Below are 12061 nucleotides of genomic sequence, written 5' to 3'. Positions count from 1 at the left end.
CTTAGAACACTTTTTTTGCTTTTAAATAAGGTAATTTAGAAATTTGTTCATTAATCATTGACCTGGCAACGGGATGAGGGTGCTTTCATCATCCCTATGGAAAAACAGATCTATTGCTCATAAAATATACAACTTTATATTTTTCTGGGAGTTTAGAGCTGAAGTTTAATTTGACTCATGGGTATATAACTCATTAACAAATACAAAATAATACCCGTTGATACTTAATTTGACAGTTCACCATTTTAGTGCATAATAAAATATATGTATTCCCTAGGGGCGCCTGGGTGGCTCAGACGGTTAAGCGTCTGCCTTCAGCTCAGGTTTTGATCCCAGGGTCCTGGGACTGAGCCCCGTATGGGGCTCTCTACTGAGCGGGGAGCCTGCTTTCCCTCTCCCTCTGCCTGCTGCTTCCCCTGCTTGTACACTCTCTCTCTCTGTCAACAATCTTTAAAAATATATATATATACATATATATATATATATCCCCTAGCAGGAAAGAATCTTGATTTTAGGATTTTCCTTGACTCTGTTCACTGTTCACTTTGCTGCATCATTAAGAAGAAGAATGTATTTGGGGGCGCCTGGGTGGCTCAGTCGTTAAGCGTCTGCCTTTGGCTCAGGTCATGATCCCAGGGCCTTGGGATCGAGCCCCGCATCGGGCTCCCTGCTCCGCGGGAAGCCTGCTTCTCCCTCTCCTGCTCCCACTGCTGTGTTCCCTCTCTCACTGTGTGTGTGTGTCTCTCTCTCTGTCAAATAAATAAATCTTTAAAAAAAAAAAAAAGATGAATGTATTTGTAACGGCTTGTACTTTGGTTGTATTTGCAGTACACTGACCATCTCCGATGACACAGTTGAAAGTGAACAAAAGAAGGGCTCTCCAGTTAGAACAGTTACTTCAGATTCTCAACAAGATAATAAGATAAGCTCAGTGGAAGACAATGTAGAAGACAGCATGCAAGATGACACAAAATTCAAACCAAAAAAAAAGAAAAAGAAGGCTAAAACAGGTTTGTTATCCAAATTAAATGAAAAATATGTGCCTTGGTGGAAATAACTTGATTCTAGGACTTTGAGTCCTTAAAACTAAAAATCCAGTCCCAAAGACTATAATTAAAAAAATCCAATATAGAATACAGTTGGTCCTTGAACAACATGGGTTTGAACTGTGTAGGTCCAGTTACAGATTATTTTTCGATAAAAAAGTATAATACTCTAAATGTATTTCCTTTTCCTTATGACTTCCTTATAGCACTTTCTTTGGCTTGCTGTATTGTATATAATATGTATATAATACATGTAACATGTAAAATATGTGTTAATCTACTCTTTATATTATCAATAAGGCTTCTGGTCAACAGTAGGCTATTAGTAAAGTTTTGGGGGAGTCAGAGGTTAAACACAGATTTGCAAATGCCCAGGGGGTTGGCGCCCCTAACCCTGGCCTTGTTCAAGGGTCAACTGTATGTGGCCCTTGTTCTTGGATTCATGTATATTAAAACATTCATTTAGTTGTAACTATGGGTCTCTGTGGTGAGTTAATATTACTTACGTTATCTCTGATTCTTGACTTAATTTAATTGAACCCTAGAATGACCTTAACTTTGTTGCTGTTGTGGCACAGATTTCTTCTTTATACCATTGAGTTTAGAACCCGTAAATAATTCAGACTCATATTTTTTGAAAGCTGTAAATGGTCAATGGCCAATAAACTTTTCAGATGTTAAGGCTGCATCCCTCTGTCCCACGTGATTGTCTTCTGACGTCCTCAGCCTAATTCGGCTTCTGTCCTTCCTTCCCACGCTCTTGCTTTCTATCTCCTCTTTACTCATTTCTTTCCTCCTCTTATGTTCCTTTACTTACTATTGCCTTTTTCCTACTTCTTACATTCTTTTTTTCCTTTTCAGTCTCCATTTAATTGGCCAAAAATTTGGGGCCAAAATAGGCCATTTTAGAATTTATGGTAGTTGTTCATTGGCTGTACAATTGATGATGCTTTGTTCCTCTTATACATTTGTAAAAACTTCGTTAAAATATGATATATACATAGAAAAGTGTACATGTTACAAGTAGACTACTTAGTGGATTTTCACAAACTGAACTGCCTGTAAAATCGTCATCCAAATCAAGAAACAACACTGTTAGCACCAGAAACCCCGAAAGTCCCCTTCCCATTCATTGCTCTTCAGGAGTAAACATTATCTTAACATCTAACACAGTTTATTTTTGCCTGTTTTTCTACTTTAATGTGAATAGAATCAGAAATACTGTGCTCTTTGTGCCTGACTTCTTTCACTCAAAATTATTTTTGTGAGATTTAGACTGTGTTGCATGCAGCTGAGCTTCTTCATTATCAGTTCTGCTTTTGCACTATATAGATATCCATTGTGTGAATAATTTGCCAATTGTACAGGTGGATGTTTGAGCTATTTCTAGTTTTAGGTGTTTACAAATAAAACTATAATATTCTAGTCGTGTCTTCTGGCAAGCATTTTATATATACATTTTTTGTTGGGCATCTTTATTTTTTAAGCATAGAATTCTTTATTTATGAAGTTCTTGTGTCTTTCAGAACTACTAACTTGGTAGGACACAGGTTGGGAAACGCTACTTAGAAACATGGCTGTGATCCTTTAAATCTAGCATCTAATCTAAAGAAAAACTGAAAAAGTATTCCTCACTGCTTTCTAATATTTTTATTTTGTTGGGCATCTTCTTAGGAGAGAGTTACTATGTCAGAGATTATGTATATTTTTCACTTTAATAAATATTTCCCATTTTCCAAAGTTGGTTTACCAGTTGATACTAGCAGTATTTGAGAGCCTTCAGTGCTCCACATCTAACATTTATATTGTGAGTATTTAAAAATTTTAGCCATTCTTAGTGTATAGTGTATAATAATATTTCAGTTTTACTTTAAACTTTCATAACTAATGAAATTGAGCATCTTCTTCATGTTTGTTGTCTACTTGGATTTCTTTATTCATACATTTGTTTAAGTCTGTTGTGTGTATTTTTAAGAAATGGCATTGTCTGCCTTTTATAATTTGTGAGAATATTTTATGTAGCTAGACATCAGTCTTTTCTCAGATATGAATACATACACACATATATATTGCAGACATCTTCCCACTCAAGGTTTTACTATTCTCTTACTGGTATCTCTTGAAAAACCCAGAATTTTAAAATCTGATATAGCCCTATTTATCCATTTTTTCCTTTGATGGTAAGTGCTTTCTGTGATATGAGAAATCTTTCCCAAGTCCCGAAGATGTTTTTGTATATATTATTTTCTAGAAGTTTTTTGTTTTGCTTTTCACATTTAGCTCTGCAGTTCATCTGGAATTGATTCTTGTGTATGGTAAGAGGTAGTGCTTAAGACCCATTTTTTTCCCGTGTGAACATATAGTTGACCTAGTACCATTAATGGAAGAGAGCATCTTTTTTCATCTGTATTGCAGTGTCACCTTTATCATAAATAACATGACTATGGGAATGGATCATTTTCTATTCTGTTACATTAGACTGTAGCAACACAAGATGACTTAATTACTATAGCTTTATAACAGATCTTGCTGTTCAGCTGTGTAGGTACTCCAACAGTTTTTTCTTCTTTAGCATTACCTGGCTATTCTTTGACTTTTGCATTTCCATATGAATTTTAGAAGCAGCTTCTCAATTCTCCCTCTTCCTTCCCCCATCCCCACCATTGTTTTGATCCAGATTGGGTGAATCTGAAGAGATTTACAATTTAACAACCCTCTAGATAGAGTTGACATCTTTACAAAGTATTAATTTTTTCCATCCATGAAATTGATATGCACCTCCATTTATTTATGTCTCCAGTTTATCTTGGTAATATAGTTAAGTTTTGGGAGAGTCTGTCCTTAGATTTATTCCTAGGTATTTGATGTTTCTTAATGCTGTCATAAATGGCATTGTTTTTTTAAATTTTTGTTTTCTGTTTGTTGCCGGTGTGTGTGTTTGTGTGCATACATGCATAAAAATATATGCACAGAGAAATCTAATTGATTTTTAAAAAATTAAAATTGTAGCCAGTTTTTTTGCTACATTTATTACTTCTATGAGTGTATCCATGGATTGTTTTAAATTTTCTACATACGTTATCCTATTGTATATCACCTGTTAATAATGATTGTTTCATTGTGCCTTTTTCAGTCCTTATATCTTATTCCTTTTTCTTGCCTTGATACACTAGCTAGGACTTCCATTACAGTGTTAAATACCTTGGGGAAAAGCTTCCATTAATTCGCCGCTAATTCGCCGCTTAGTGTAATGTTTGCTGTGGGCTTTTTTGTAAATACTTTTTATCAAGTTTATGAGTTACCTTGTACTCTAATTGGCTAATGGTGTTTTAAAATCATGAATAGATATTGAATTTTACCAGGTGCTTTGTCTGTGTCTTTCGATTTGATCGTATAAATTTTCACCGTTTTCTCTATTAATGTGGTTAATTATTTGAATATTAAGCCATCTTTGTGTTCCTGGCAGGGGTTAGAGGGACCTGCAGCTTGGTTATGATGTATTCTCTTTCTATATATGTATATATTTTTTAATCTGTTATTGGATTTGATTTGCTAATACTTTGTATAGAACTTCTGTATCTGGGGTCATGAGAGAGAATGGTTTGTGCTTTTCCTTTCTTGAAATACCCAGAGTTTTTGATATCAAGGTTTTGATAATCTCAAAAATAGTTGGGAAATGTTTCATCTTTTTCAATTCTCTGGAAGCATTTATATAAATTGGTTTTTTCTTCCATAAATGTTTGGAAGAATTTACTAATGAAGCCTTATAGGCTAAGGTTTCCTTGTGGGAAGAATTTTAAATCAGAATTAGTTTCTTTAATAAATATCACTCTTCATATTTTGTTTTTTCTGTCAGCTTTGAGAGACTGTATTTCCTGAGGAATTTGTTCATTTAATCCAAATTTTCAAATTTTGTCTGTCTACAGCATCTGAAAGGGTGTCCCTTGATACTGGAATTTGTTTTTTTTTTTTTTTTTAATTTCTTGGTCAGTCTCAGGATTTTCAGTTTTCAAAGAATCAGCCATTGGCTTTGATTGTATCTGTTCCACATTTGTGTACTGTTTGGTTATTTTATTTGTATTAGTTTCTTCATTCTCCTTTCTTTGATTTGCTGTTTTTAGTTTTGTAAGATAGATTTTATAAGATTTCAGTCTTTATATGTATTTAAGTCTTTAAGTTTTCATCTACATACTACTTTAGCTGCATTCCACAAATTTTTGATATATCTTCATTATCATCCAATAAAAACATTTTCTAATTTCCATTTTAATTTCTCCTTTGATCACCCATTTTTAGAAGTATATTGTTTCGTCTCAGCCAACAGGTGATTTTCTAGTTACCTTTCTGTTTTGGTTTCTATCTGCCACTGTTGTCAGAGAACATATTGTGAATGATTTCAATCTTTTGAATTTATTGAGCCTTTCTTTATGACCAGCTTATGGTCAATTTGCTAAATATGTCATGTGCACTTAAAAAGAATGTGAATTCTGGTGTCATTGGGTACAGTGTCCTTTGTATGTCAGATCAATTGTATTGTGTCCAGCTCATCTTCCTGATTTTTTTTTGGCTTGCTTATTCTATCCATTTGTTGAGATAGGTATTAAAATTCACACTGTGATTTTGGGTTTCTCTCTTTTCTCTTTATTTCTGTTAGGTGTTTTCTCTTTATGTATTTTGAAGTTATGTTATTGACTATGTGCATGTTTAGGAATCTTATATCTTCCTGTCAGATTGACACTTCCAAGTTGTCTTAATCATTCAGGCTGCTGTAACAAAATATCATAGATTGGATGGCTTAAACAATAAACAGTTATTTGTACAGTTCCAGAGCCTGGAAAATCCAAGATCAAGGCACCCACAGATTTGTGTGTGGTGAGGACCCATTTCCTGGTTGTAGACTGATGTCTCTTTACTGTAACCTCACATAGAAGGGTAGCTCTTTGGGATCACTTTTTTTTATCACTTTTATAAGGACACTGATTCCATCTATAAGGTCTCTACCCTCATGACTTAATCACCTCCCAAAGTCCTCACCTTTTAGTACTATCACATTGGAGGTTAGGATTTCAACATATGAATCTTATGGGGACACAAGCATTCAGTGTACAAGAACAATCATTATGTGGTATCTTTTTTTATCTTTAATAATTTTCCCTCGTAGTCTACTTGTAGTTTGAGTTTGCATAATATAATTTTTCCCATCCTCATTTCTCTGTCATAACCCACAATACACTGCCAGGTGCTGCCAACTTGGTAGAGAAGGGGTAGCCTTCAGACCTGTGCCTGATCCATGGTCCCCAGTCTAGATAGAGCTTGCCATTACTCCATTTCTCCCCCACCCCACCCCCTAGGCTTCCTTTACTTGGGACACAGTGTCTCTGCATTTCCTTCCTTTTTTGCCTTCACCTCTTTTCTTCCCCCACCCTAGAACATGGGGGTCTCAGCCCCCAGCCTGTGAGCTCCTTGGCAGCAGACCCTCAGTAAATGTGAGGTGCTGCACCACCCCCAAAAGAGCAAAAAAAAAACACCCTCTTGTTTGCAGTCTTTCTGTGTCCTTATATTTATTATCTCACTGTTTTGTGTTTGTTTTACCCTGTTTTGTGTATGATCCACCTGTCTTATATTCCTTTTTCTCCTTCTTTTGAATTATTTATTTTAAAATTTTTCTTCTTATATTAACTTGTTAATTATACATTCTTTTATAGTTTTTTGTTATCCTCAAGAACATTAAGTTTATTCTTGACTTACTACAGTCTAATACAAGTTAATTCCCTAACAAAATATGCTTCCCTAACAAAACACTGCTAGAACATTAGAATAGTTTAATTCCATCCGAATTTTGTCAGGTGCTTTTTCTGCGTCTCTCTCTCTCTCCTGCCCCATAGGTTTCTTATCATGCATTTTAGTTCTGCATGTATTTTAAACTTTACAGCTATTATAGTGACCATTTTGTACAGCTGATACTAATTTATATTCACCCCCAAATTTACTTTTTCCTTAATGAATTTCCATTTTTCCATTTTTCATCTACTTGAAGAGCTCAATTTCTCCTAATATGCTAATCCCCTCAGATTTTGTTGTGTAAAATGCCTTTACTTTCATTTTTGAATCCTATTTGCTAGCATAGAATTTAGGTTGCAAGTTGGTTTTCTTGGCTTTGGAAAAATCATAGTTATCTCCTGGCTTCCATCATTTCTGTTTCCAGCAGTTATGCCCCATTAGTGGGATTGTGACTTTTTTTTCCTCTGACTCATCTTTAGATTTTCTTTTTGTCTTTGATGTCAGTCTTTTATCATGTTATGCCTAAATATGGCTTTGTTGCAATTTAACCTGCTTAGAGTTTACTGGTTGATATCACTTCTCAGTTGTGGAAAATTCAATTATTCAGTTATTTTTTAGAATGTGGCTTCTTCATTATTCCCTTCTCTTTTTCTAGATTATAAATTCACATATATTCTTTTAAGTGTGTCTACTTATTTCTTATGTTTTTTCCCTATATTCTTTTTAAAATTTTTTCCATTATGCTTGTTTGGATATTGATACTGATCTTTTTTCTCTTTCACTAATCATGTCTTTCTTTGTGTCCAGTATACTATTAAACACCTCTATCTATTGAGTTCTTAATTTCAGATGCTGTGGGGTTTTTTTTGTTTTTTTTTTTTTTTAAGTAGGCTCCATGCACAGTGTGGAGCCCAAGGCAGGGCTGGAACTCACGACCCTGAGATCAAGACCTAAGCTGAGATCAAGAATCAGACACTCAACTGACTGAGCCTGAGCCACCCAGACACCCCTCAGATGCTGTATTTTTCATTTCCAAAATGAAAATGTCTGTTGTTTTTTTATGGATTCCAGTTCTTTGCAGAAAGTTTCCATTTTAACCCATTTTTTCCTTTATTTTCTTGAACATATTAATAACCATAGTTATTTAAAGTCCTTGTGTGCTAACTCTAGTCTGGATCATCTGTGGGTCAGCTTCTGTTTTCGGTCTTTTCTCCTAGTTGTTGGTCATATAGTCTTGCCTCTTTTATGCCCAGTAACTTTTTATTCTATACTAGATATTGTGTGTAGAGTGCTAGAGGTCCCAGATGATTTTATCTTTTACTAGAAAAGGTTTCCTTAGTCTCTTAGGCAGATAGGGTGGGAAACTGATTTTAATCCATCAGGAATTGAGCTATGTCAGGACTGGATTGTAGTTTTGATAAAAACTGTCTTTGATTTGCTCCATTCCTAGGATGTGGACTTCCAGGAGTTTTGAACTGAGAATCTGGCAGGTATTTGTCTCCTCAGTCTAAAAGACTGGGAGATTCAGTTTTGCCCTTCTGAGGTTTTTAGCCTGGTCCTTTAGCCTTCTGCCCCATTCAGCTTCAAAATTTGGCAGATATCTTGAAGCGGGGGGTGGGGGGGGAACTGGCCATGTGTTTGGCCCCTCAGGTCTACAATTTTGTCACTCCAGCCCCACGTGAGTGCCAAAATCTCTGCTGGTTTCTCTGTACCCCAGTAGGGGCCTTCTGCCAGGGGCCATGCCTGCACCCAGAATTGGTAAGTGACCCCAGGTGAAAAGTGGCTATAGGTGGAAAGTGCTCTCTAGGGCTTTATTTTGCCGGTTTTGTTTCAGGCCCCTCCCCCTGGTGGGTCATTTGTCTCCTCCAAATCTCCCCACAAGCCTGGGAGATTTCACTACTGTAGCCTCTCATGTAGCCTCAGAATACAGTTTTGTGGGGGAAAATTAGCTATGTGTTTGAGGCTCCTCAAATCTCTAATGTGACTGCTGTAGCCCTATCAACCACTTACCACTAAAAGTTTTGCAGGTAGTCTTTCTCCCAGTGGTGACCTTTTGTGGGGGCCAAACCCTGATCATTAGCCCACACCCCGAATCAGCAAATGTCCCCAGAGACTAAAACAGCTACTAGTCCATCAGCATATCAGTGAATGATTCTCCCTCTCTGGAATTTTAGTTCATCTGCTGTACATTGTCTCTGTACTGTTCTGATGCCTTTAAAAATAAGGTTTTTGTAATTCATTTGACTTTTTCAAGTTGTTGTTACGAGAAGCATTGACTGGCTACATCCTACTACATCCTACCCAGAAGTAGAAATTACAGTTACAAATTGAGTGATGCATATTCCACTTAAGAAAATACCTAGATAAAATTGCTTTTTTGTCTTTGGTTCTCATTATTTTCTTTTTGTGTTCTTGGTCCTTGTTAGGGAAAAAAAGAAAGATTCCTCACCCTATTTTAATGCATTAGTAAATGTAATACTTTACTCTCGAGTGTCATCTACTCTTGTCTGGCTTTTTCCTTCTTTTCTTTTGAAGTTACTTTGTTAACAAAGACAAATAATCATGGATTATAAAGATAAGGTTATATGTAAATTCAGTGTATATTGTTGAATATATTGTTGTGGGAACAATTAATTATAATGTTGATTTTATTCCATGCATGTAGTTTCAGATGATAATGAAGAAACTGATGGTGATGGTGTTCATGAAGTAACAAGCCGAGATAGTCCAGTTTATCCCAAATGTTTGCTTGATGATGATCTTGTCCTGGGAGTTTACATTCACCGCACTGATCGACTTAAGTCCGATTTTATGATTTCTCACCCAATGGTAAAAATTCATGTGATTGATGAGAATACTGGTCAATATGTCAAGAAAGATGATAGGTAATTTTTTTTAATTGCACGGCCAACCCTTGAAATTGAAACTGTCTACAGTAGAAGTCCTCTTTTCTGCCACTGAAAGTCAATGGAAATAGAGCTAAGGGTTTGTATTAGAGAATAATTTACTTGTTGTAGATGTTCATAGATCATTGATACTGATCAGTATCTTTTCTAGAAGAAACAGAGAACATTTGTTAATTCAGTGATTCATTTTAAGTAGAGGGGAGTTGAGAGAGCTTCCAAACTTAAATGACTAATTTATGGCATTGAACTTGTAGTGTAGATCACTGCGTGTTGCACTGTACATGCTTTAATTGTCTAACTTCATATTTTTCTTTTGAAGTTAACAGGTTACTTGGGCCTCATACGAAGGCAGTGAATCTTGAATTTAATTTTTTCCTAGTATTACTTCTATAGCTAGTACATGCTTGAAGCTTACATATAAAAAGCACAGTGAAATAAATGATTATACTAGAATTCAAAAAAGTCATTTGCTTGGAAAAGTGACAGCGATGAGGAACATGAAGATTATCAAAATTCAGTTATTCAGTTATCTTAGGGCATACAAAAAATATGACATACCTCAAAAGGGTTTGCAATGCTGTTGTGCTCATTTTCTTATTTAAATGTACTGTACTATTTTATTACAAACTCATTTAAGATTCTGAAGGAGGCTAGCTCTGTATGTTGCACTCTCACTTTGTATTTCTGTAATAAGATAATTCTGTGAAACCAATCGGTAGTGTATAGATACAAAATAATCGTAGGGTATTACCACTTCTAAGTCTCATAAATTTGTAATTTTCTCAATGGAAAACCAAAATAATTGTTCATTATATATCATGACTATTCATTATTTCTTCACCTTGAGCACTGTATTTTTTCTCATTTTCTCAAAATTATCATAAAGAATTGTGTTAATGGAAGTATCTTTTTTGGACAGTGAACGGCCTGTTTCATCTTACTATGAAAAAGGGAGTGTGGATTACATTCTTCCTATTATGACCCAACCATATGATTTTAAACAATTAAAATCAAGACTTCCAGAGTGGGAAGAACAAATTATATTTAATGAAAACTTCTCCCATTTGCTTCGAGATTTTGATGAGAGCCCTAAAGTCATCTTGTTTTTTGAGGTATGAATTGAATAGAACAATTTAAATTTTGGTTAATATTTTAATAGCATAAATGTAAGCTATTTTTTTTAGTAGTTTAATAATGCAAGAAAGTAGTGGGAGGATTTAATCCCTAGGATTTAGTGTTTGTAATATGCTGTGGAGATACAGTATGTTGTAATAGAGTATTTGCTGGGCATTTACCAATGTAAGTAATTAGCCGTGTAAATCACTCGGTATTATTTAATTCTGACAGTAATACTACGACTGTAAACTGAAGTGATGAATCTAATCTATATCTATACAATCCTCCATTCTTAACCCATTTTACAGAATGTAAACTCATTTAACTGTATTGGACTCCCTAAGAGTTTGTATACAACCAAGAGAAAGATGAACACTTTGACTAATACAGTGGAATATATAACCAAGATGAAGTAGAACTTCTAGATGTGGAGGGTGGATGGAGGGTCAAGCAGTCAGGGAAATCTTTATGAAATATATGGCCTTTGAGCTGACTTGTTATTCTGATTTTTTTATGGCAAAGGAAATCAAGGTTCAGAGTATAATGTTGTTTACCCAAAGTTATTCCAATATTTTTTTTGCATTTTTTAAAAATTTTATTATGTTATGTTAGTCACCATACATTACATCATTAGTTTTTGATGTAGCGTTCCATGATTCATTGTTTGCGAATAACACCCAGTGCTCCATTCAATATGTGCCCTCTTTAATACCCATCACCAGGCTAACCCATCCCCCGAACCCCCTCCCCTCTAGAACCCTCAGTTTGCTTCTCAGAGTCCATAGTCTCTCATGGTTCATCTCCCCATCCAATTTCCCCCCCTTCACTTTTCCCTTCCTACTATCTTCTTTTTTTTAACATATAATGTATTATTTTTTCAGAGGTACAGTTCTGTGATTCAACAGTCTTACACAGTTCACAGTGCTCACCATAGCACATACCCTCCCCAGTGTCTATTACCCAGCCACCCCATGCCTCCCATCCCGTACCACTCCAGCAACCCTCAGTTTGTTTCCTGAGATTAAGAATGCCTCATATCAGTGAGATCATATGATATATGTCTTTCTCTGATTGACTTATTTAGCTCAGCATAATACCCTCCAGTTCCATCCATGTCATTGCAAATGGCAAGATCTCATTCCTTTTGATGGCTGCATAATATTCCATTGTGTGTGTGTGTGTGTGTGTGTGTGTGTGTGTGTGTGTGTGTGT

At 35.5% G+C, this 12061-nt stretch overlaps 1 protein-coding gene across 12 annotated transcripts in view; it reads left to right on the top strand.

Annotated features, from left to right (window-relative positions):
- The window catches only part of AHI1 (Abelson helper integration site 1), a 220893-nt gene that overhangs the window by 24682 nt on the left and 184150 nt on the right, over positions 1-12061 (top strand). For all 12 annotated transcript variants that reach the window (XR_012378584.1, XR_012378585.1, XR_012378587.1 and 9 more), the window contains 3 exons: positions 829-1010; positions 9493-9712; positions 10653-10845. Coding sequence is in view for 7 of the 12 variants with exons in the window: in XM_073893965.1 (XP_073750066.1) it covers positions 829-1010; positions 9493-9712; positions 10653-10845 (595 nt within the window). In the remaining 5 variants the exon portion in view is untranslated. The remainder of the gene's footprint in view (positions 1-828; positions 1011-9492; positions 9713-10652; positions 10846-12061) is intronic.

The sequence above is a fragment of the Callorhinus ursinus genome, unplaced genomic scaffold (assembly GCF_003265705.2).
Source record: "Callorhinus ursinus isolate GAN/ISIS: 27379988/994484 unplaced genomic scaffold, GSC_fseal_2.0 scaffold6, whole genome shotgun sequence".
Classification (NCBI taxonomy): Eukaryota; Metazoa; Chordata; class Mammalia; order Carnivora; family Otariidae; genus Callorhinus; species Callorhinus ursinus.
Note: the sequence above shows the minus strand (reverse complement) of the source record. Positions and strands in the feature narration are given on the sequence as shown.